The sequence below is a fragment of the Xyrauchen texanus genome, chromosome 33 (assembly GCF_025860055.1).
Source record: "Xyrauchen texanus isolate HMW12.3.18 chromosome 33, RBS_HiC_50CHRs, whole genome shotgun sequence".
NCBI classification, from domain to species: Eukaryota; Metazoa; Chordata; class Actinopteri; order Cypriniformes; family Catostomidae; genus Xyrauchen; species Xyrauchen texanus.
This window is the reverse complement of record NC_068308.1, coordinates 30,908,784-30,934,658: the sequence shown is the minus strand read 5'-3', so window position 1 is coordinate 30,934,658 and position 25,875 is coordinate 30,908,784. Positions and strand designations below refer to the sequence as shown.

The following is a 25,875-nucleotide window of genomic DNA, read 5'->3' as shown; positions in this document are numbered from 1 at the left end:
CAGGCGTGCCGGCGTTGTGGACACACGTGATTACGTGACGTCTAGTCTATTGTACTCATCGATGATTGGACAAAACACCCGTTCCCTTAGGTACGCGGTTTTCTATTGGTGCATTGAATCTGACAGCTCGCGTTCATAATAAAAATAATGACTGTTCCACATCGATAACCTTTCTGGTAACCTTTCCTTATAATATATATACATATATATTTAATATTATTTATGGAAGGTTCTGTAGTCACAGTTAAAGTTATCTAAAGAGAAAACAATTTTTTATTTATTTCATGTAAAATCACAGAACTGTGTAAAAACTGTAAAAGCTGTGAGAACAATGAAATTTAATAATACAAAAAAACAATTTTAAATCTAAAATGTAATTTTTTTTATTTTAATAATAATGATAATTGTATTTGTATAGCACCTTTCGTATATAAAATGCAGCTTAAAGGGTTAGTTCACCCAAAAATGAACATTTTCTTATTTAACGCTCATGCTATCCCAGATATGTATGACTTTCTTTCTTCAGCAGAACACAAATGAAGATATGTTTAGAAGAAAATATCAGCTCTCTAGGTCCATACAATCCAAGTGAATGGTGATCAGGCCTTTGAAGCAGATAAAGTCAGAACAGGGGCATCGGACTGGGGGGGTAAAGGGTACCGAGTACCCAGGGTCCGAGGCAGGGGGGGCCCCTTAGAAGTCAGTTTTCTATACATACATATTTGGTACGGGGGCCCAGCAAGATGGTTTGTACCCAGGGCCCAAAATTTGGTGCTACGCCCCTGAGTCAGAATAAGCATAATCCATATGACTCCAGTGGTTTAATCAATGTATTCTTATGTGATCCAGTTTATGTGTTTTTGTGTGAAAACAGACCAAAATGTAACTCCTTTTTCACTGTACATCTTTAAAACAGCCTCCTTGGCAATCATGATTTCAAACTCGATTACACATCCTATAGCACCATCTAGCGGTCCGCGCATGCATCAAGCACAAGAAAGTGTAATATGGATCTACAGAGCTGAGATATTCTTCTAAACAATTGTGTTTGTGTTCTGCAGAAGAAAGAAAGTCATACACATCTGGGATGGTATGAGGATGAGTAAATGATGAGAGCATTTTCATTTTAGGATGAACTATTCCTTTAAAGTGCTTCATATGTCAGAATATAAAAAAACATTAGAAAAATAAAACATATCAATCAAAGTAAAAAAAAAAAAGACAAGGGACAAATTACTTAAAAGAAAATTAGGGGAAAATGTTAATAATTAATAATGACTACAAGACACAATATGTTCATAAAAAAACATATGACTTCAAATGCTTTTTAAAAATGTGAATGTTTGGCGATTGTCTAATTTGTTACGGCCATTTTGTTAAACACCGCAACAAAAAGGGGAGTGCAACACAATATGCAATTAAGAAAACAGATTTATTATAAATTAGTTTAAATGAACAAATATCAGAATTTATCTAGGGGGTTAAACAAAACAAACATCATTTGGAGCTGGTGGCTGCAGGTCACTATCAAGCAGAGACTTGTGACTCCTCTGGAGGGGCAATCCTACCCCAAAGAGAGTGCCTAGACTGAAAAAAAAAGGGTTATTTCTATACCAAACCCTCAAACAAATCAATTAAACAATTACTTCCCCCAGCCAACCAGAAACTGTCCCACACTGCCACTGTAGGACAGAGAGAGAGCAAGGCCAGTGTTGTAACAAATTTCAATAGTTAAAAGGTTCCAGATTTTGTGGGCATTATGGCTAAAAGCAGTCTTACCTGATCTCTTACGGTTTACGTTACGGGTTAGGGTCAAACTACGAATTGGAACATATTTATAAACAGTCAGAAATGTATGAAGATGCTAAGTCATTTAGTGCTTTAAAAACCATTAAAAGAACCTTAAAATCAATCCCGAAACAGAGTGTTAAACAGGTGTAATGTCATCTCTCCTCCTGGATCATGTAAGCACTCTTGCTGCAGCATATTGTTCCAGTGGTAGTTTATATATACTACTAGCCAGTATAACACATGTATTACAATAGGCGAGGGGGGAGAAAATAAAAGTAGGAATCAATTTCTTAACATCAAGTGAAAGAGGATCAAATGTATGCAATATTTTTGAGATGATAAAAGCAAGTCTTAGTAACATAATTCATGTGAGACTTAAAACTCAGTTCACTATCTAGAATTACACCAAGGCACTGTCTTTGACTGTAGAACCAGAGTACCTTATGCAGTTTCAATTCACTCCCTCTCATTTTTTGTGCCAACAAAAATCTCTGTTTTATCCTGATTCAGTTTCAGAAAGATTGTGTTCATCCATAGTATGATGCTAGGCAGACAGTTTTTTTTCTGTAGACTGTGTCTGTGTCATTGGGCTCCACTGAGATTTTGTGTCATCAGCATAAATATGGAAGTTAATCTCATGTATGAATAATTATTATGAATGTTAGTTACCCAAAGGCAATTTATATAATGAGAATAAAAGTAACCCAAGAACTGACCCAGGTTGAACACCATATACTATGTCACGTTTTGTAGAGGTACAGTCACCTAACGTAACCAAAAAATTGCTTGCGCACACACAAAAAAGAATACAAATACAATTATTATTATATCACCATTTTATTATTATTTTATTTCTCTGACTATTGTTTTAACTTATATTCTATTGACATGCTCTGTGGGACTATTGTCAGTTTAAACAAATATATAATATACCTTAAAGGTCAAAACTTAACATTTTTAATGAATGTATAAAATGTATATAATGAAATGATAACAAAACAATAAAAAAAACATTATTACAGAGATATAATCCAACTCAAAATATTATCCAATTATCTTTAACTAACCGTCATATTGTTCCAAACCTGTATGAGAACTGTTTAATTTTTATTTACTCAAATTGCTTTTTTATTGAATTGTATTTCTACAAAAAAATATTTTTTATTTATTTTGTATTATTATACTGTATTATTATATTTTTATTGTTAATTGATTTCTCGCCTCTGGCAATTATTTTAACTTAATTTAAATGCGGTTTATGTGAATAAAACAAAAATATACCTATGCATTTACGATAAGGAACTAATTAATAATTAATAATAATATTTTTATGATACATTTACATCTTGTAATTTTGGAATAACCCTAAATTGGAAATGTTGCATTTGTACAGCTCAGAGACAGTTTTCTTTGTTTACATCCCTCCTTGCACTTCTTCCTTTTAGTATTTTTGTGGCAAAAATGTTAATATAGGCTATTTCTTGCATCAGAAAATGTTGAACTTTATTCAGTCTCAATGTGGAAACAATCTCGTGGTCATAGAGTTTATACAAATGAATCGGTAGAGATGATCCAATAATGTAATATATGTTTGTTTATTATTGGCTAGTACCTCCATTATAACAATTTGCATGCAGCTGACAGGACCACACTTATGGGTAATCTGCGATCTCAGGATACTGAAGGTGTGGTCGGAAGGGATACCCCGCCCCCATCGCTTGTTACCAACACAATTATAATTGTTTTTTCTTTTTTCAATTATTTATTTTGGGCATGTAAAGCGACTCATCCAAACTAAATAATACTTGGCTTGCATTTTACAGTGTCAAAAGAGAAATAAGTTATATGAATAACACAGTAGTTAAAGAGTTTTGAGACTTTTTTTCTTACAAGTAATCAACCCAATAGTGTATAGAGCACTAGGTAGTGATGCTGCCTTCTGCTGGAGCCGCACAGCTCCACCGGCCCGTGCAGAGATGGCGAGGAAACCCCGTGGACACGGCACTGCTTTTTCATGACGGTGAGTTTCCCCCTTTGAGTGTATTATAATTTTGTGATAAAAATTTCAAGGAAAGAACACACACAAGCTCCTTCCTCCCCTTCCTTCGGGGAGGGAAGAGCGAGCGTGGAGAGAGAAAAATCTATCTGAGATTGAGCAGCGAGGACAGTGAAGGAAAAATATATGAGTGGGAGAGGGAGAAACAAGAAGAAGGAGGAGGAGGAGGATGAGGAGGAGGGGGAGCAAATTAAAAGTTGCCAAATGGAGATATTGGGTTTCAAGAGGAGTGAGACAGGAGTAAGGGTTTGCCTCTTTTCAAGTCGTCTTTATCTTATGCAAAGCAAAATAAACAACGATTTGTTCTGCGTTCGGTATTTGCTTGACGAATTAATAGGTGGGGAAATGTCCACGTCGCCAAGCTTTTCCGACAAGGCCGTCAACAACCAGGGTGCAAGAAGAATACTCAAGACTCGCTTTATGATACGCTTTAATGCCCCTTTACAAAATCTCAAGACATCGACATTAAACGAGCCGATCCACACTGAAAATGCGCCTCTGCGCGCTTCGTTAAGCTGTCTGTCCTGCTGCGCTCTACGGCTGGCGCTCGACGCGCAAATGCTCACAGATGCGTAAACGCGATTTTAAATCATTTTCTCAAGCCGTGCGATAAAACGCAACCGTCCGTCGCCTCTCGATTCGGTCTATTTATTAACAAAGTCCCTGTCTGTTTCGAGCTGTTACTTTTTAAGCGAGATTAATACGGCGTGTTTTGTGCTTCCTGTCCGTGCGCCATAGAGAGCCTTGCTTGTCCGTCCAGACTGTTTGACATGGACAAGAAGTGAATCCGTACGAATCCGTCGCCGCCTCGATTGAACAGGGTTTTACTCTGAATTGTTAGCGGTTGCTGCTTTTCTACGTATATTTTTTCCGCCCCTTTGATTTAACTGCAAAGATGGGTTTTTCTCGTTGAGAGGAAGAGAAAAAAAAGTATCAATCCCCTCCCTCATTTGGCTCGCTAAATTCTCTTACTTCAGCCAAAATATATCAGACATGTATAACGATCTTAGTTAAACAAAAACACGAATTTTAATGGGGAATTTAAATGAACGATTTTTTTTTTTTTTTACTTAATTAAGGACATGCAAAAGGCCGGATTACCGTGCCACTTTTTTTTTGTTTTTTTCTACATGCAGATTACACGACACACATATTGCAAACTTTATGCTTTGTAATTTTAAAAGGTTTAACTCGAAGTAGCATATCTAATATCTTATTATTGAAAATTTGATGACAACTCTTAATCAGTGGTAGGCTATCTGTGTATAGCCATTAGATCGTCCGATCCGTGTTTACCGCCTCTTTATTTTTGTATTGCTGATGAAGCCTGAAATAAAAGACAATAGTGTCAAATGTTTGGATTTCACTCCAAATTTCTGGATTTCGTTTGTAGTTCACTAAAGCAGTCAATGCACGCCTTTTAGGTTTTTGATACAACGAGGAAAATGCATATATCACGCGCTTTAAAACAATTTTTTTGTCACTTTGTGGAAAACAGAAACATGACATTTCTTTCCCTCAATTGCCTTAACCTTATTAGTTATTTGAAAACATTAAATGCAGCTAGTTAACGTTTAAACTGGCCAAACATGTTTCTCCCATCCCCCACGTCTATTCCTTTGCCACATTTGTACACATGAAATTCCAACGTTGTGTACGTTATCATACGTAAAGTTTATATGGCAACCTTTCAGAAATATTATCATAAATTACACGCGAGTGCTATTTTAAAACGTTAGAGACCCTGCGTCATAATGTCCTTTGTCGACTGTAGTGAACTAGTGGCGCAGTTCTAAATGTCAGACGCCATTTTGAAGTCTATAGGATTTATCCGCAGCCACTGCAACACAATACATTAAACATTAAAGCCTTTCTTTCTGTTACGCAAATTACTGCTGTATTTCTTAAATATAGTCATATTTTAGTTTTCAACAAATATACTATCAATATTAGACTATTTTACTCCACAAACACGCACTTAAATCACCCTTTGTTTTTAAATGTGCTGGTTTCACAGGATGAATTTATAGGCAATTTTATGAGAAATTAAACGCCTTTTTTTTTTTTTTTTACTGTTCACAAGTTACAATAGCATGTGTTATTTGTATTTTGTTTGTTCGCCACTTGTAAAAAAAAAAAAACAGCTAAATCATGGATTTAACTGTAACAGTCATTGATGATGTAGTTACGGTTTTGGGCACCTGGTCAGGATGGGGCAAGCTTAAACCAGCTATCACCAGCTAACCAACTAAGGTTGTGTTTAGTTACTTCTTTTCTCTCAGGGCAGGAAGCAAAATAAGCTGCCACAATATAAATAGTCCATCTAGTTTGCATCATGTCACAAGTCATTGTATCTGCATTGCTGACTTGAGTTGACAAAGGCCTTGCCTTCAGGCCTATAACTTCAAACAACAATCCTTAGGTCACAATTTGACCTATAAAGGTGTCAAATGCAGGTAGGCATTTAATAGTATATACAAAATCACAAACATGGAAGTGTCCATAAACAAACTGAGCTCTCTGACAGTGGTTAAAATATTTAGATTTTGTATGCCAAAATTCAGCACATCCTTCAAGTGTATTCAGGAACAAATTTATATATAAGCATATCTCAATGCAGTCAACAACCAGTGCCAAATGGAAATGAAAAGAACCTATACTTTTAAGATATTATGTGTTTTCATTGTAAAATCTCAAAATGTGTAATTACTGTCCCAGGTGTAATGGATGATGAAGACGACCGCCGTCTTCTGGATTTTATAGGGTGAGTAGCTTTAGAATTAGTCTGTTACAGTTTAAAGTGTTTCAGATACTCTTAAAAAGGCCTCCCCATGCATCTTTTAAATCAGTCATATGTTAAAAATAACTATTTTGTCAACAGAGATGTGCAAGCATTGAATGAGTATCTTCATGGATCAAATAGTAAATCTGTAAGTATGCTTAAAGTATATGACATTGGTTTTTCATATTGAAATGTTATTAACAGCTTTCTTGACATTAAAACAGATTGGAGAAGATGACGTGACAAATGCAGCTTTTGGGTCTGCCAGCTCGTTCTTCACCAGTGACACTGTGAGTATATTTTTGTTTGCAAAGAGGATATCTGGAATATATTGGTTTACCACAAATTTACAGAGAGCATCCAAACAGTAACTGATTTGATTTTCTACTCAGGGTGGCTCTAACGAAGGGCTCAAAGATGGCCACAATCATTTGGGAGAATTCGGGGAGGCTGGTGAAGCTGAGTTTCAGCTCTCTAGCAGCCTTCCGTTCATCGAGGATGATCTTGAAGATGAAAATTCACCAGGTGGTGTTGATCTTGGGGGTGAGGACCAACCCTTTGACATCCTCCAGAAGTCATTGCTGGAAGCAGATATCACAGAGCAGACATTGGCTCAAGAAGCCCTTTTGGACTCCCAACCATCTCTCATTCCCACAGCTACCACCTTCCCTCAGCAGCTGGTCTCTGGAGGGTTTGGAGGTCCTGGCATGGTGGCACAACCTCAGGCTTTTATTCAGCAGGTTCCCCAGCTACCCTTGCCAAATGGCCCCACAGGACGTGTCCAGGTATTGGGACCCTTTAATGGCAGTGCCTCCTCTATGATGACTATTAACAGTTTGGAACAACCTCAGTTCCTTTTGAAGCCAAGTGGAAATGTAGTGACCAACAGCAGTGGGCAGGGTACCATGTTTGCCCCTTCCACGGCTGGTCAGGTGTCAATGTCCTCCAATAAAGGGACGGTTCCAGTTCAGAATATTATCATTCAGAGAGGCACTGCACAACAGACATTGGTTAGACCCATTCAGCCTAAACCCTTACAGACAGGTGGACAAAATGTTTACAATATCAGCAACATTGGGCTTCAATCCAGTGGCACTACTACAGCTAATTTAGTCAATAGCCCCTACACAGCCAGTGGCTCTCCTCAACAGGTGAAAGTGGTTAACCAAGCCAGCAGCATTGTAATGCATTCACCTCTGGGGCAACAAGCGCAGCCCCAACCACAGTCCAGTCTGCCTCAGGGGCAGTTCTTTATACCCAGCTCTATTTCCCTCACTCCTGGAACCACAGTTCATGGCTTCCAGGCTGTGAATGGACAGGTTATTCAAACAAACACTCAAGTGGGCGACCCGTCCTCAATGAGCACTACCACCTACTCGATCTTGACCAATCAGAACACAACAGTACAGCTTATCCCTGGGCAGAACTTTTCAACTGGAGGGCAGTTGATAATGAATCAAGGTTTGGTCAGTGGAGGTCAGATAGGCCAAGCTTCACCAAAACCTGTTGGGCAGGTGTCACAGAGACCTGGAGCCACGGCCAAGGTCTGGGCTGCCAATGCATCGCCTAGCTCGACCCCTGTACATATGTCACAGACTTCGGGCCACTTTACCATGGTCAGTTCTGGTATCCAAGGCCCACAGGTTTGTCAGCAATTATCGGTCAGCCCAGGACAGCACCTCCTCATGCCTCAGAACACTCCAGCTTCTTCTGGAGTTCAGGAGTTTCAGCAGGTGAAACATATTTTCAAAATATCAATCAATCTTTCTATTCTTTCTATGTGCCCTTATTGCCTTACAAAATGTGTCTTCAGCTAATATGAATGTTTCTTCAATTTAATAGGACACCATGGCAGCAACACAAAGAGGGCAGACACAATTAGTTAATCTCCTTGGTACCAAAGGTAAGAGTCCATTGTAACCTTTTTTAGTATGGTTTTTCTTTTTTCAATTATTTATTTTGGGCATGTAAAGCGACTCATCCAAACTAAATAATACTCAGCTTGCATTTTACAGTGTGAAAAGATAAATAAGTTATATGCATAACACAGTAGTTAAAGAGTTTTGAGACTTTTTTTCTTATAAGTAATCAACCCAATAGTGTATAGAGCACTAGATAGTTTTGCAAAATAAACTAAAAAAGAATAGTTTATCAATTTGCTTTAAAGGAATATTTTACCCCAAAAATTACAATTCTGTCCTAATGTATTCACCCCTATTTCATTCCAAATTGTTTGACATTCTTTCTTAAGCCCAAAGAATACTTCGATTGTCATGTATATGCTTAACGTCTACGTACAGTCGAATGCGAGCCTGTCAAAGTATACTTCATTTGACTGCACATACACAGATATGTAGGAATTTGCCTCACGTGTCATGTACAGAGATGCTCAGTGTCTAATTCTGACCGAAGCATACTTTTGGGATTTCAAAAGAACATGTTTTAAAGAATATTATAATCCGTCTTTTCAATATAGTGGCAATGGATAATGCCTCAATTTAAAGCTTGAAAAAAGACCCAAATATATCATAAAAGTAGCCCATGAGACTTGTGCGTCAGATTCTTCCGATGACATTTAAGTAATATTTTAACAAAAGTCTTGACTTTTGTTAACTTAAGTTGTTTTTCAGGTTGTTTCTCTCCAAAACCTATTGTAAGCTTTCAGAAGACTTGGAATATGACACTCAAGTCATATGGATTACTTTTACTATACTTTTGGGTCCTCTTGCAATCTTTAAAATGAGGCACTCCACTGCCATTGCACTAAAAACACAGGCTGTGATCTTATTAAGACATCTCCTTTTATGTTCCACATCAAAAAGATAGGTATATGGGTTTAGAACAACATTAAAGTGAGTAAATTATGACAGAATTCTTTCCCCCTTTTTCACCCAATTTGGAATGGCCAATTCCCAATGTGCTATTTAAGTCCTTGTGGAAGCTTAATGACTCGCCTCAATTTGGGTGGCAAAGGACGAATCCCAGCTGCCTCCGCATCTGAGACCGTCAACCCATGCATCTTATCACATGGCTTGTTGAGGGCGTTGCCATGGAGACATAGTGCATGTGGAGGCTTCACGCCATCCACCACGGCATCCACGCTCAACTCACTATGCGCCCCACCGAGAACGAACCACATTATGACCACGAGAAGGTTACCCCATGTGTCTCTACCCTCCCTAGCAACCGAGCCAATTTGGTTGCTTAGGAGACCTGGCTGGAGTCACTCAGCACACCCTGGGATTCGAACTAGCGAACCCTAAGTGTGGTAGCCAGCATCTTTACCACTGAGCTACCCGTGAGCTACGTAACACTATAGTATATCCATTACATAGTCTTGATTGCACTGTGTCTACATAATGTAGATGATTTTGCACTTTTTTTAGACGTTGCTGCAGCTGTGCATGTGAATTACACCTGTGGATCAATTATGTTTATTTGTTCAATTTTCTATTTTATATCTTAGCTGTGAAAATGCTAACTCCTGCCAATCAGGAATCGGCACTCACACCGAAGCGACCTGCAACTCAGCAGCTTACTAAAGGAGGAATGTGAGTGTCCATAGTGTGCTCTACACTTCTTAATGTTAATAATAGGGTTCCCACAGTCATGGAAAACCTGGAAATGGAAATATCATGGAAATAAATTGTCAAAAAGTGTGGGATCCCTATAATATGACCATGGACTTGAAATAGACTACTATTCAGATAAAAGGCAGCATGTCTGTGGTTTAGTTGCCTTTTACATGCCTGATTTTACAGGGTCCTCCAGCAGCTTAGAAGAGATCATAGTGGAGTCATGTCACCAGAGTGGACACCCTTCACCTCGTTAGATGATGTCATTGACAGATTGCTACCCTATCATGTTTTCCAAGGCTCATTATCACAAGAATTCACCAAAGGTGTGTTTTCAACACTTCTTCAACACCTTTTTAATAAGTAACCACAGAGAATATGAATATGCCCTTGATTCTCATGGCCTGTTTTTGACTTTGCAGTTGATGAAGAGTTTGAGGCAGTTGCCACACAAGTGTTAAAAAGAACACAGGCCATGGTGAACAAGTACAGACGCTTATTAATCGTGGAAGCAGAGGTAGGTTATGAACCCACAAAGAAATAGTTCACATCACTTATTCAGCCTCGTGTTATTCCAAAACCTTATGACTTTCTTATTTCAGTGGAACACAAAAGGAAATGTTACGCAGAATGGCAGCCTCAGTCACGATTCACTTTCATTGCATCTTTTTCCCATAAAACAAAGTGAATGGTGAATGAGTCTGTCATTCTGCTTCTACTAATATCTCCTTTTGTGTTCCTTTTGTGTTATTAGGGTAAGTAAATGAAGAAATGTATTTTGGCCGAATCATCTCTTTAATCAATGTACAATGGATCTGCTATAGTCAATTTTAGATAATCACTCCTTAATGCTCTTGCAGAGGTCCAGCCCTTCATCAGAAATGGTGATGATTGACAGGACATTTAACCAAGAGGAGCGGAACAACTTGACCCAAGACAAACGAACGATATTAGTGGATCCAGGTATGAAATGAACAGGAGAAAGCGGAAATGAACTGGAATACTGGTTTTGATATGTTACTTTTAACTGTCACAGGTTTTTTATCGCTTTATGTAGGCTCTGTTCCAAAACCTAGTGAACTACCTTGCTGTCTACCACCTACTTAGTAAGCTGCCTTGTAAGCAGGGCTTGATATTAAACACCCGCCAAATGCGGGTAGAAACAGGCAGTGGCAGGTGACGTTTTCAGGGTTTCTCCTGCATTGAAAATTCGGTAAATGTCAGGCTGCCTAAGCAAATGTATTATGTGTTCTTGCGTTCAGTGCTTTCTAAGCACTAGACATGTGTATGTTATGGATGTGCATCTCCATAACTGAGGCAGAAGCAATACGCATCTCGATGCATAGCCAACGATACGATACATTAAGCTGCGTTCACACTGCCAGCGACTTTGTCGCTGGAGGTCGCCAGTGGCTGGTGGTTAGGTCGCTAGTGGGCGAACTAACCGCCAGTAGGTTCCCACTACTGGTTGCCTAGTAACGTTTAAAAATTACATTTACGGATGCCATTCCATTGCTGTTGACAGCGAATCAGTTTTCTTGCCGCTAAAAACAAACATTTTGGAGGGAAAAGACTAAATATAAATGGAATCAGTACATAAAATGCTTTATATCAAAGATGAACGAGAAACAAGGCGTGCTTTTTGCCATTGCGGGTGTATATCTGCGGCGAAAATGCAAACAGTGGTCTGTCTGGGTCCACAAAACCATTCAATCTTGGAGTCAGCACGGTCAGTACCACCGGGTGGTGCAGGAGCTGCGGCTGGATGAAGTCTGGTTCCAGCAGTACTTCAGGCTTGACAGGACCCAGTTTGATGAGCTACTGCAAAGGGTGGGTCCCCTGATCTTTCCATTACTGCAGGAGCTGAGAGAGAGAGAGAAGGGATCACGTGTACTCTACCGTCTTCTTTCGTATTGCTGTCACTCCCTTAAGTCGCTCTTCATTTGAATAAAGTTAAACTTGTCTCAACTTTGTCACGTCGCTGGACACGCCCACATCTGGTTGCCAACGGTCGCGACACCTTGTGTCGCTGGAAGTCGCCAGCTCTCATTGAAAATTAATGGGATGGTGTCGCTGTCAATGTGTACGCAGCTTTAAAGATACATATGAAGCAGCTACCGATGCGATACGATTCACCCCTATTACTATGCAGTACGATCCGATTTTGATTCGATTCAACACAGTGCGATTCAATGCAATACGATGCAATGGAGAAAATATGATGCTATGCAATTCAATATGGTAGGCTACAGATAGTTCGCTTTTATTTCTTTGGTTCAGACAGACAGCAAATCATAAATTAACTTAAGTGCCTTCTGACTTTTAATGCATGGACCTTTCACAAAAAGGCATTTGTAGTGCAAAAAAAAAAAGAAAAAAGATTAAATAAAACCAGATTTTTCTTTTCCTGTTCTGGCTCCAGTTACACTTTTAACAGTTCATCAGTGAAACAATTTAAGGATGCTCAGGGATAAACAATGAAGAAATGTTCCATAACTTGCCAGCAGATGAATGTGCTTTCATATATATATATATATATATATATATATATATATATATATATATATATATATACAGTAGTACTGAGCAAAAGTCTTAGGCACATAAGATGTTTCAAAAAAGCATTGTTTTTTGGTTGGGATTTACTTCCACCTTTTCACACTATTTGGAGTGACTCGTCTCAATCCGGGTGCTGGAGGATGAATTCTAGCTGCCTCCGCGTCTTAGACCGTCAAACCTATGCATCTTATCATGTGGCTTGTTGGGTATGTTGCAAGGAGACATAGCGTGTGTGGAGGCTTCACACCATCCACCACGTCATCCACGATCAACTCACCACGTGCCCCACTGAGAATTAACCACATTATAGTGACCACGAGGAGGTTACCCCATGTGACTCTACCTCCCTAGCAACTGGGCCAATTTGGTTGCTTAGGAGACCTGGCTGGAGTCACTCAGCACGCCCTGGGATTCGAACTAGCGAACTCCAGGGGTGGAAGCCAGTGTCTTTACGTATTATGACAGAATTGTTATAGATTCATATTTAATCTATTAGGGTGAATCTATTAGACTTAATTTTTATTACAACTATAAATGTGTTTAGGCTATCAGTTGTTTCACAACAAATACTAAACATTGACCTAAGCACGGTAATGAGGAGCCATCAATGGTCTTATTATTACAAATGCCAATGTTAAACATGAAAGAAACATGGTAAACTTTCATAAGTACATGTCCTAAACTATTTTGAATAAAGGAGTTAAAAGATTTTTTCCAGTTTCAAATGTGAAATTAACTTGTGTTACGGACGTGACAAAATGGACATGGAAAAAATTTACACACTCAGTGCCCTCTAGCAGGTGTGTATGGTACATGTCGAGCAGCGCAGCAATATGAAAGTATAAAAGATATTCATTACAACTCAACTGGCAAATCTTTCAAAGTGATCACTTCCCAAATGTTGGCTATAGATGCAGTAAACTTGAAACATGTCACAGATCAAAGCAATAATTAATTTGAATCATAGTAAACTAAGGAGCGGTGGATGTATAATTCTCCTATTTATTGCCTATCCATATGATTTCAAATTAAGAACCCATTATGAGTCTTTATATAAAAAACATGTGCACAGCAAGGCCAGTTATGGTTTGATTAAGCTGGTGTATATGTGCAAGATGGATGAAATCGAGCTACAATCACACTGGAAATATTACTGTCTTTTATATCAGTCACCATTTTGTTAAAACTGGGTTAACGTTTGTATGGACACTGACTATCACCCCTGGAGTCACGAGTTTGAATCCTGGGCGTTCTGAGTGACTCCAGCCAGGTCTCCTAAGCAAACAAATTGGCCCGGTTGCTAGGGAGGGTATAGTCACCTGAGGTAACCTCCGCGTGGTCACGATTAGTGGTTCTCACTCTCAATGGGGCACGTGGTAAGTTGTGAGTGGATCGCGGAGAATAGCATGAGCCTCCACATGCTGTGAGTCTCCGCGGTGTCATGCACAACAAGCCACGAGATAAGATGTGTGGTTTAACTCTCTTAGAAGTGGAGGCAACTGAGACTTGTCCTCCGCCACCCAGATTGAGGTGAGTAACTGCACCACCATGAGGACCTAGTAAGTAGTGGGAATTGGGCATGCCAAATTGGGGAGAAAGGGGATTAAAAACAAAACAAAAAACTGTCAAGTTTATTTAGAGAGATTGAGGGCGGCATCAAGCCAAGCGCTTTAAAATCGCTTTATCTTCCTTATTCAGCCTTTTGCTAATATTTGTATGTTACACCTTTTTTAGAAAAAAGAAAAGAAATTGTTTCAAAGTGTGAATTAGAATGAATCGATAAAATCATCCAGCCCTGCTTACAAGGCAGTGTAATTATGCTGTCCAACATTTTGGAATAGTCAGTCGATTTGTGCCCTTAATGCCTTTACTACTAGGTTTTGGAACAGAACTGTATAGTATGTTTGTAATGTTTTGGCACATCACTCTTTCAGATGGCTTTCTGGAAGAATTCTGCTGCGGGCCTAAGAAGATGATCCCAAGCCCTGAAGTCACGGTCGCGGCCAGCCATGAGGGCATTGCCAGCATAATGGGGACACCTCCAAGGCATTCCATGAGTCAAATTGGTAGAGATGGGCAGGGAATGAACAGCCACACAGAATCTGCTTACAGGACAGACTCCCATTTAGAAAGCGGAATGGAGGAACACAGAAGAACTCCTCTCAAGTGCATCCTGGACATGAAAAAAATTCAACAATTCAGCATTCAACATGCCAAGCACCCTACATCTCCCAGCCAATCACAGCATAGCTCTGCCCAGAGCTACCCATCCAGCCTGGAGCTGAGTCAGGAACAGCAACTTTCCGATCATAGTCGCACCTCATTGGCTGACACAGACTCTGTGCTTGAGGCTGCCGTGAATAGCATCTTAGAATGTTAGACAGTGCCATATTTATTTTTGCTATTCCCATTTCATTTCATGCCATGTCTGTGCAGTTGGGATTCCATGACATACATTGGCATTATAGCTGTTCAAAAGTGCACACATCGGCTACGAAAGTGTTGAGGAAGAGGATGGTGAGACTAAAGATGGTGATACTCTAATATTGTGCCTGTTGTTCTAGAGAAGTTTACACGAGAAAGCCTTTTACGACAATTCTTCATAGGATATTCTTGCACAAACACACATCAATATATGCATAGATACACAATCAAGCAGTAAGTTAATGGTGTGATGGTTTGGAATGTCACAAGTAGACATTGTTATTTGTAGCGTATCTGTTAATATAAAACAGACCTACAGTTAGATTGATAGTCTCCGCAGTAAAGGTTGTACGGTTGTCTCTCCACTTGTGATGCATTATTGCAGTAGATGCAAACACACCACACATTTATTTTTGAGCAATGGTTATGCTCATGTTTTTAAACTTTTGTTTTGCATTTAATTTTGTACCTTACAGGTATGTGACCTCTCCACAAAGATAAAACTTGGTTTTGTGTAGGTGGAAAGTTAAGTCCTCAGATTGAGGGTACATTGTTACATTATGTTTATCTTTTTGTTTGTTTAATTCATTTTTTAAATGATGTTTTATATATATATATATATATGTGTGTGTGTGTTACACATTCAATCTGCGCTGCTGGAGAAAATATGTGCTTTCGTGCACAAGTTAGTGTCACGGATAACTTGTGTGGGTGAATCTCATAAAAACCTTTTCAGAATACATTTCAAACCAAAATAAAAAATGATATTTTATGTTATATTAAATTACTTTTTAAGTTTTTTTTCTTTCTGGAATACCCATTCTTCTAAATATTGATTCTCATCAGAATATTGTTACTATATCGCAGTAATTTATTTACCTTGAATTAAATGGTAGTACAACAAATACTACCACCATGTATAAATACTTTACAATTAAAAAAATATATATATATTTTAAGCATTACAGAATGAGAATTGGTGGAGGTGTGCTTGGTTGTAATACAAATTTCACACTGCAAAAAGGGCAAAAAAACAAACAAAAAGCAAACAGCTAATAAAATCCTAAAAATAGGCTTATAATTCAATAATAATGAATTTTGATTTTGTGGTGAAATATGAGATTCCCCCATATTTAGATGTTCTTTGAAACCATTCATGTTCCCTTGTGCATTGTGTCCCCTGCTGGTCAGGCTGTAGTCTTTTGCTGGCAGATGGTTTGCCATTTTTGACCCTAGTGGCAGCTTTTTTGTTTTTGGACATGTGGACATGACCATGTACTTTCAAAAATAGCCATTCTCACAGCACTTACAACCCTTCTGCCGATCACACACATCCACTCATATGCGCACATTTTTATGTAAGATTAAATTGGTGAACACAGAATATCAGATTTTTCAATTAGTTGTATTATGAGATGGCTCTAATTGTAGTTATGACATGCTACATGGAGTTTGGTTTGAGGATGTCTGGGCTTTTCTTCTCTGTGCAAATATAATCACACACAATTGCTCATATTTCAACAAATTCCCCTTTGATAGATCATTTCTAAAGCAGAGACTGTTAGCATTCAGTCTTATTTTGTAGTCTACATATTTTCCACATTACAGGGCTTGTCAGCAATGGGAGTGTCCAAGACAGAGAAACTGCTGTTTGTGGACGTTTTTCACAAGAAAGCATTTGCATTAGCACCCATTCCAGAGCCGAAGGTTACTTGCTTCCAATTCCATCTGTAAATGTCATCCCATTGTTTTTGCATCTTTCACAATAACCACCACTGTCTTTCCCAGCAATTCAGCCAAAAATGACAAAAGACAAAAACTAAGTAAAATATTCTCTATGATCTGAGCTCTAGTGGTCGGTATAAGGGAGCACTCTAAAGACCTTCACTTTGAAGGGCTTCTTTGCCTTAGGACAGAGCGAGTGAAAACACATTTAAATAGTCTATCATTTGTTTTTACTGCTTTTTGATGTGCGAGTGTGGCCTTCGATTAACGTTACACCATGGTAAAAGTTGCTTTTAATGTTTTATTTTCTGCATCACCCAAAACTTGATTTGTAATGTTTGTATTACAAAAATTAAAACATGAAACACAAAATATTTATACTTTTTTGTACAGAAAAAGAATGTAAAACAAAAAAAGTTATTTTTATTATGTTAGGTATGTGTTCATGTCATACTATATGTGGTCAGTTCTTCATTTGTTGTTTTTGTAAGTGTTCGCTACAACAGCAAAGTTAAATCAATATTAAATTCATTTTGGATACAGCCAATTTTGTAACACCAATTTATTTTTATTTTTTTATTAATTATGGATAAATACACTGGTGAACAAAAGTTTGGAATAATATACATATTATGCTGTTTCAGAAGGAAATTGGTACTTGAATTCACCAAAGTGGCATTCAACTGATCACAAAGTATAGTCATGACATCACTTTTTTGAAAAAAGTAATTTTTGATCAAATCTAGACAGGCACCATTTCCATTAGCCATCACTCCAACACCTTATCCTCGAGTAATCATGTTAAATTGCTCATTTGGTACTAGAAAATCACTTGCCATTATATCAAAGACAGTTGAAAGCTATTTGATTCATTAAATTATGTTTGAGAAATAGATGCTTCACATGTCCTCAGCTGACAGCTTCATTGAATTCTACACTCTTAACAACAGTTTCATGTACAACAGTAAAGAGAAGACTCAGGGGTGGAGGCCTTATGGGAAGAATTGCAAAGAAAAAGTCAGTTTCGAGATAATTAGAAAAGAGTGTTATGGATCTTAAACCCACTGTGCTTTTGTGGATCAGCTAGACTTGTAGGCAAGTGCTACAGGAAGCGTGGGGTGAAATGTCACCTGAGTATTTGGACAAACTGACAGCTACAATGCCAAGATAATCAAAGCTGACATTGCTGCATGTGGAGGATTTTTTTTATGAGAACTCTTTGTACAATAAAGTAGTTTTAAGAAGTTCTGAATTTTTTTTTTTCCAAATTGTAATAGTAATTTTTCACGTTATTAATGTCCTGACTATACATTCTGATCAGTTGAATGCCACTTTGGTGAATAAAAGTACCAATTTCTTTCCATAAGAGCAAAATCTGTACATTATTCCAAATTTTTGGCAGCAAGTGTGTTAAGTTTCAAGTAAGATAATGGGGAATTAAAAGATGGACATTTTAATGTGCAAAATAACCATGTGACATGAACAGTTTGTATAATTATTATTTATTAGAACTCAGGTAAGTCCACTTGATTACACAATTAAAATGACAAAACTTATTAGTAAAAAAAAAGCTTAAAAACATGAACTTCTTTTCTTATAAATGAACATTAAGGAGTTCTTAACATAAATACTGAGTTATCTGGTCTACCAGATAGGTTTGTCTTCTCATCAACATTGTTAATTCATACTTCAGTCACAGTTTTGACATTGCAGACATTCAAAAACTTATTTTCTTCACACTTCACACCAAAAAACTTAATGTTGGCAAGTTACCAACAAATACTAAGGGTCCTTAATGGTACTTCCTCCAGCGTTCTTTCTCTGTAGCACAAAAAAGGTTTTGTGGACATTTGAAGGCAAAAAATAAAGAGAAATTTCAATTGTACATTTTTTTTTCTTTAAACATAAAATCTTACTTAGATGTGGGTAATTCCATATGTAAGACAGGACACAGTAGCCAGCAAACAGCATGGATATCCCACCGATTCCTCCTCTACGAACATTAATATACTTCCTGTAGTACCACTGCCAACCTGCTTACATATAACCAATGAAAAGAATAGATGTACAGTTGAAGTCCTTAAAACTAATTTTTTTAACCACTCCAAAGATTTAATATTAGTAAACTATAGTTTTGGCAAGTCGTTTAGGACATCTACTTTGTGCATGACACAAGTAATTTTTCCAACAATTGTTTACAGACAGATTGTTTCACTTTTAATATACATTATAATATATATATATATATATATAAAGTAAATATATAAAGGTGGTATATATATATATATATATATATATATATATATATATATATATATATATATATATATATATATATATATATATATATATATATATATATATATATATATATATATATATATATATATATGGAATGTCACAATATATATATATATATATATATATATATATATATATATATATATATATATATATATATATTGTATATATAACCGAAACATGTATATCAGTTGTTCTCATCCTTTTCTTTCATGAACCCCCCCTAATTCATTCCCTTACACCATTAATGAATTAATAATTATTATAGTTTTAACAGCCACCACCACCATTGTGCCCTTGAGCAAGGCACTTAACTCCAGGTTGTTCCAGGGGGATTGTCCCTGTAATAATTGCACTGTAAGTCGCTTTGGATACAAGCGTCTGCCAAATGCATAAATGTAAATGTACTCTAAACACGTGTAAAAACAAAATATAAATATTTATAAATTGTAACAAAAATGTTTTATAGTCCCTCGCTCCCATAATATAGCCTATGACAAATTTTATAGATCTGAAGTAGTGATATGATCATATTTATTATCAATCTATTTCTGCCTCAAGTACAAATCAAAGGTGGTGATTAAGACTTCTGTGCTGAATTAAAAGGGTTTCTGCTTCTTGCGCCAGCTGTGAGTTTAAGAGCCCCCCCATCTACTAATTTGCTCTCAGCGCCCTCTGGCATGCTTTGAACGTCCCTGTTGAGAACCCCTGATGCAGATAATGATAAAAAAACAAACTTCAAGTTTGTGTCTGTCATAATAAGTGCATAATGTCATTAAAATAAGCATCATTAGTGCTTCATATATTAATGCAAAGCCTTACTATGACTAAATGCCTATGTCTGAATGAATCTTTAGCATATGTTATGGCAATTAAGAAACAAACCTTGGTTCAATATGGTCACAATCTCTCTGGGTGATTTTGGAATTTGAACACCAAACCAGTCACCAAGTTCATTCAACCTGACATCTCCAAGTTTCTGCTCCACTAGAGGCACTACATGAACAAAGGCATTGTTTACAATTTAGATATACTGTAATTTCACAATGTATTTTAGTCTTTCTTGTAATTAGAATTAATTAGACGAATTCCAATAAAATTGAACTGCATTTCAACTTGAATGTGATGAGAACTGGTTTAAAGTAATATTCTGAGTTTAAAAAAGAGTTTATTTAAAAGAGTTTAAGCGAGGCACTTACAATGGCAGTAATTGGGGCCAATCCATAAACTATAAAAGGCTCACTATTTCAAAAGAATAGCCACAAGACATAAAAAATATGTATGTTAACATGATTTTATTGTGATCAAATCACTTACTAACCTTTTCTGTGTAAAATTATAGCCAATTTTACAACTTCTTTGCCATGACGAAATAATGCAAACAAACCCTAAAACCCTAAAATGAATAAAAAATATGACTTTAACAGAAGAATTAATGTGAGTGCTTTTAAAATGTATACAATTATAAGCTTCACATTTCTGCCTTTAAACCCTCCAAACATTGGCCCTATTCACTTCCACAGTAAGTGCTCCACTGCAACTTTAATATCTACATTTGTTTAAGAAAAGGACAGTTAAGTCAAAATGTTTTTATGCCACAAATTCTGTAATTTGAGATCAACTTGAAACCACAATAACAATGGCTTGGGAAAGAATGAATGAAAAGATAGTAAAACAAGGGAATGAGATGAGAAACAGTTTCACATAATATTTCCTTACCTCCAATGGACCAGTGGCCCTTTCCAGTCAAGCTGAAGAAAGTGTAGCTCATTCACTATCAGTCTGAAATCCTAGAAACTGAGGACTGTGCATGACAGTTTTTAAGGTACCAAAATGTAAACCTAGGATAATGGAATGTGGCTTATATAAGCTTGCTAAAGATATTTTTTTAAAAAGTCACTTCAAAATAATTTGTGATCCCATAATAGACCTAAATAAACTGTCTAGGATATCCTCAGACAGGTAGAATGTACACTAGCTTGCCAACTGAAAAAGTGAATTATTCACCAGTCATTCAAATTTCTAAAAACAGATTCAATTGTAAAGTGATTCCTATTTTTATTAAAGGCATTGTGTTAACTTCAAAATATATTTGGTTAAAAGGTGAAAACATATATACAGTTGAAGTCAGACGTTTATATACACTTAGGTTGAAGTCATTAAAACTAATTTTTTTAACCACTCCACAGATTTAGTTTTTGCAAACTATAGCTTTGGCAAGTCATTTAGGACACAAGTAATTTTTCCAACAATTGTTTACAGACAAATTGTTTCACTTTTAATTGACTATATCACAGTTCCAGTGGGTCAGAAATTGACATACACCAAGATAACTATGCCTTAAAGCAGCTTGGAATATTACAGAAAATGATGTCAAGCCTTTAGACAATTAGCTTCTGATAGGAGGTGTACAGAATTGAAGGTGTACCTGTGGATGCATTTTAAGACCTACCTTCAAACTCTTTGCTTGACATCATGGGAAAATCAGAAGAAATCAGACAAGACCTCAGAAAAAAATGTGAACCTGTAGACAATGGAAACGTGTAGACAAGTATCTATATCCACAGTAAAACGAGTCCTATACTGATATAACCTGAAAGGCTGCTCAGCATGGAAGAAGCCACTGCTCCAAAACTGCCATAAAATAGCCAGACTACAGTTTACAAGTGCACATGGGGACAAAGATCTTACATTTTGTAGAAATGTCCTCTGGTCTAATGAAGCAAAAATTTAACTGTTTGGCCATAATGACCATCATTATGATTGGAGGAAAAAGGGTGAAGCTTGCAAGCCGAAGAACAACATCCCAACCATGAAGCATGGGGTGGCAGCATCATGTTATGGGGTGCTTTGCTGCAAAAGGGACTGGTGCACTTCACAAAATAGATGGCATCATGAGGAAGGAAAATGTTGTGGATATATTGAAAATCTCAAGACATCAGCCAGGAAGTTAAAGCTCAGTCGCAAATGGGTCTTGGACAATGACCCCAAGCATACCTCCAAAATTGTGGCAAAATGGCTTAAGGACAACAAAGTCAAGGTATTGGAGTGGCCATCACTAAGCCCTGACCTCAATCCAATAGAAAATTTGTGGTCAGAGCTGAAAAAGTGTGTGCGAGCAAGGAGGCCTACAGACCTGACTCAGTTAAACCAGTTCTGTCTGGAGGAATGGGCCAAAATTCCAGCAACTTTTTGAACTTATAAGAAGATTGTGGAAGGCTACCCAAAATGTTTGACCCAAGTTAAACAATTTAAAAGCAATGCTACCAACTACTAACAAAGACTATGTAAACGTATGACCCACTGTTAATGCGATGAAAGAAATAAAAGCTGAAATAAATAATTCTCTACTATTATTCTGACATTTCACATTCTTAAAATAAAGTAGTGATCCTAACTGACCTACAGACAGGGAAGGCTTTCTATGATTAAATGTCAGAAATTGTGAAAAACTGAGTTTAAATGTATTTGGCTTATGTGTTTGTAAACTTCTGACTTCAACTGTAAATAAATCACATAAATCAAGTATTACCTTCAATATGGTGGGATGGCACAGAAACCCAATTCTTCATCCACATATTTTCATTAGAGTAGCTTCCTAAAGGTACTGCAGAGAACAGTATTCGGTTGTAAGCGGTCACTATCTCTGGATTCCATGCTAGACTCAATCTTGAACTTAGCACATCTTTTACAGGTCGTTGAATGGAGGTTTCAAAGGAAGAGAGTAAAGGTGTAGAGGCAACATTGGCAGCCACTGCTTCAAGCTTGTTTAAATGTTGCACAGTGTCAGAAATATCTTTGGTCTCAAAAGCAAAATCTTTTGGTGCTTCTATAATGGGATAAGGCAATGAAACATTATTAGCTCTTCTAAAATACAAGCTTTCGTTGATGTGCTCCCACACAGAAGTCTTGGATGTAAATAAAGGAAGAGCTTTTTGCTCTTTTACTCTTGATACCTTAGCAGAATCCTTGCTCAGGCTGTTTGAAAGACATTCTAGCTCCCCTAAGTACTTAACTATTGTTCTGAGTTTTGGTATTTCATGTTGCAAACTCCATTCATCTGGGAGGCTTACGTTTTTAAGATTGGCTGGCACAAGTTCAGAGACTTTTTCCCTACTTTTGGTGATGGACAACTGCCCTGATAATGTTGTCAGCTTTAGCTTCTTTTTGCCTTTAGTAGTTTTTCCATTAGATTGAGATGGTCCTTGAGTTGGTTCTTTGGAGATCTCATGAAAGCTTTTATCTCCTCCATGCTTCGATATTGAGGTAGGGTTTTTTGACTTCTGTAAGACTGGCACTAGCTGTTGTGATCTTTCAATTTCCTTCTGTCTTTTAATAAGCCATTTGCTTTTAAGCCTCTCTTTGTTCAGAGTTTCAGCTGATGTGACTTTAACCTCTGCAGTTGCGAGAGGACTGTTTGCATTTTCAATTAACTTAATATTTATACCCAATCTATCTTCTTCCCTCTTGCCATCGGAAGTCTGTTTCTCATCAACGATGACCTTAGTCCTCTCTGTTATTGCTCTGTTTTTATGGATCTTCTGTTTGGGAGTGGTCACACTAAGTTCTTTGGGCATTTGAATGCTCTTTTTAGGTTGTGAAACTGGTGCCATTTTGCAATAAGGAAGGTGAGCTTTCAGCCTTTTGAAGGGCTTTCCACAATATGGACATTCTTCTGAAAGAGAATGAAAGATGTCAAATCTGAATTAATGAGGTCGGAAATCAAGGTTATTGCATCGCTTGTAGCAACCCAGCAATTTAACACTAATAATTTAACTTTTTTCTCTAAGACAGATCTGTTAGACCCATAACATTGTTTCACTAGCGTGTTGACATATTTCTTATACATTTAGAACATACTTTAGTTTGTCACAGCCATGAACCATGATTCGCTTCTGGTTGGTGGCATTTATATTGTAAAGAGTATTTAATTGGGCAAATCTTTGGACTCACCCATAGGTGCAAGATGCCTCATCATTAATATTTTTGTTCTGTTTTGCCACAGGAGAAACAATGTAAATTTTGAATATGTAATATATATGATAAAAGTTGATTTTTGTCAACTTTTATCAGTACACTGTCAACGAAAGCCTCAGAGTTACAGGGATAGTACAACCCAAAATGCAAATTCTGGGATCATTTACTCACCCTCATTCCATCTGAGATGTGTATGACTTTCTTTCTTCTCCAGAACACAAACACAATTTTTAGAAGAGTATCTCAGCTCTGTTTGCATAAAAGAAATCCAAACAACTCCAGTGGTTTAATCCATGTCTTCAGAAATGACATTAAAGTTGTGGGTGAGAAAAAGATCAATATTTTAATCCTTTTTTACTATCAATCTCCACTTTCACTTTTACATCCTACTTTTGCATATTGCTACCTACTGGGCAGGGAGGAGAATTTATACTTAAAATTGTATCTGTTTCTCACCCATGCCTATCACATCATTTCAAAAGACATGGATTAAACCACTCGAGATGTATGGGATAATTGTATGCTGCTTTTATCTCCTTTTGAAGATTCAAAGTTCTGGACAAAATTCACTTGCACTGTATAGACCTACAGAGCAGAGATATTCTTCCAAGAATCTTTGTTTGTGTTCTGCAGAATAAAGAAAGTCATACACATCATGAATGGCTTGAGGCTAAGTAAATTATGAGAGAATTTTCATTTTTGGGTGAACTATCCCCTTAACAGACATTTACTAAAATGGCAACAAAACGCCAATTTTTATTTCATGGGGTCTTTGAGAATGAATTTAACTGTTTAGAACATCAACATTATAATCCCTCATAAGTGACTAGAAAGGCCCATCTTCAAATCCATGATGTCATAATGCACTCCAAGAATCGTACGATTTAAAAATCCAGCAAGGGTCAAACAGCCACAGGCTACTACAATAAAATGCTCTGGTAAACGAAGCATCTATCAGGTATTAAAATCTGATACTTACCTACACTCATATTTTATTAATTCACTGCAGACATTCTATGGAAGAGAGATAAATTTCCTCTGGCGTCTATTTGATTATTGAACTCTGAGACAAACTTTCTAATGCAACCGTACATAATACAAGTCAAATAAATAAAAACGACTTCACAAGTCTATTTTAACCAGCGCATTTATGATGGTTGAGATTTGTCACTCTGCTGAGACAAAATGCACTAAAGTGACAGACATTTCGACATTCGACAGGTCTTAAGATTCCATGCTGGATTATTTTGAGTTACGAAAGACCCCATTAGCTGCCTTTAACAAATGCCTGTGTGTAAACACTAAACGTTTCCACGGCATACTAAAACACATGAACTATATTCGAACAGTTTACAGTTGTATATCTACAGTTATTAGGGAGCACGTCAGAAGCGACTCAAATTTGCTACATTTCATAAGCGAATTTTACGCCACTCGCTAAAAACGTAGGAACATTTTGATCTCTTGTTTTAAATAATATGATGAATATGTGTAAAAAAAACACACAAAAAAACAACCCATCTGTATGGGCCTGTCGCAGTATCTTGGTGCCTTAAACATGCGGTCAAATCCTCAAACATGAAAAATGTAAATAAGTATGATTTTATATAATATGAACTATTTTTATTATTGTTTTACTTAATATTTATTTTATTTTATTTTATTTGTACCTCTATGTATTTTGT

General features: G+C 37.1%; 2 protein-coding genes across 12 annotated transcripts; one reads left to right on the top strand and one right to left on the bottom strand.

The window, feature by feature from the left end:
* Nucleotides 1-3,570: 3,570 nt before the first annotated feature.
* bicral (BICRA like chromatin remodeling complex associated protein) lies at nt 3,571-18,157 on the top strand. Of its 3 annotated transcripts, none has more exons than XM_052103449.1 (11): nt 3,571-3,811; nt 6,566-6,611; nt 6,729-6,777; nt 6,854-6,919; nt 7,022-8,362; nt 8,472-8,532; nt 10,096-10,180; nt 10,391-10,530; nt 10,627-10,721; nt 11,065-11,167; nt 14,698-18,157. In XM_052103449.1, the coding sequence occupies exons 1-11, from the start codon at nt 3,721-3,723 to the stop codon at nt 15,141-15,143; spliced, it is 2,523 nt and encodes an 840-aa protein (XP_051959409.1). In that variant the 5' UTR covers nt 3,571-3,720; the 3' UTR covers nt 15,144-18,157. The 3 variants fall into 3 exon arrangements, with proteins under 3 accessions (XP_051959409.1, XP_051959411.1, XP_051959412.1); XM_052103451.1 differs by lacking the exon at nt 3,571-3,811 and adding an exon at nt 3,887-4,087; XM_052103452.1 differs by lacking the exon at nt 3,571-3,811 and adding an exon at nt 6,053-6,303.
* A 241-nt stretch (nt 18,158-18,398) lies between these two features.
* On the bottom strand, nt 18,399-25,432 carry si:dkey-21c1.4 (uncharacterized). Of its 9 annotated transcripts, none has more exons than XR_007968500.1 (6): nt 25,170-25,432; nt 22,746-23,888; nt 20,535-21,054; nt 20,099-20,209; nt 18,829-18,945; nt 18,399-18,733 (listed from the first exon to the last, which is right to left on the bottom strand). XR_007968500.1 is itself a non-coding variant. In XM_052102967.1 (5 exons), exons 1-5 carry the CDS (start codon nt 25,177-25,179, stop codon nt 18,705-18,707), a joined length of 1,413 nt encoding a protein of 470 aa, XP_051958927.1. In that variant the 5' UTR covers nt 25,180-25,432; the 3' UTR covers nt 18,399-18,704. The 9 variants fall into 9 exon arrangements, 4 of the variants coding, with proteins under 4 accessions (XP_051958927.1, XP_051958928.1, XP_051958925.1 ...); XR_007968501.1 differs by having other exon boundaries at nt 20,933-21,054; XR_007968503.1 differs by having other exon boundaries at nt 20,933-21,017.
* Nucleotides 25,433-25,875: the final 443 nt, after the last annotated feature.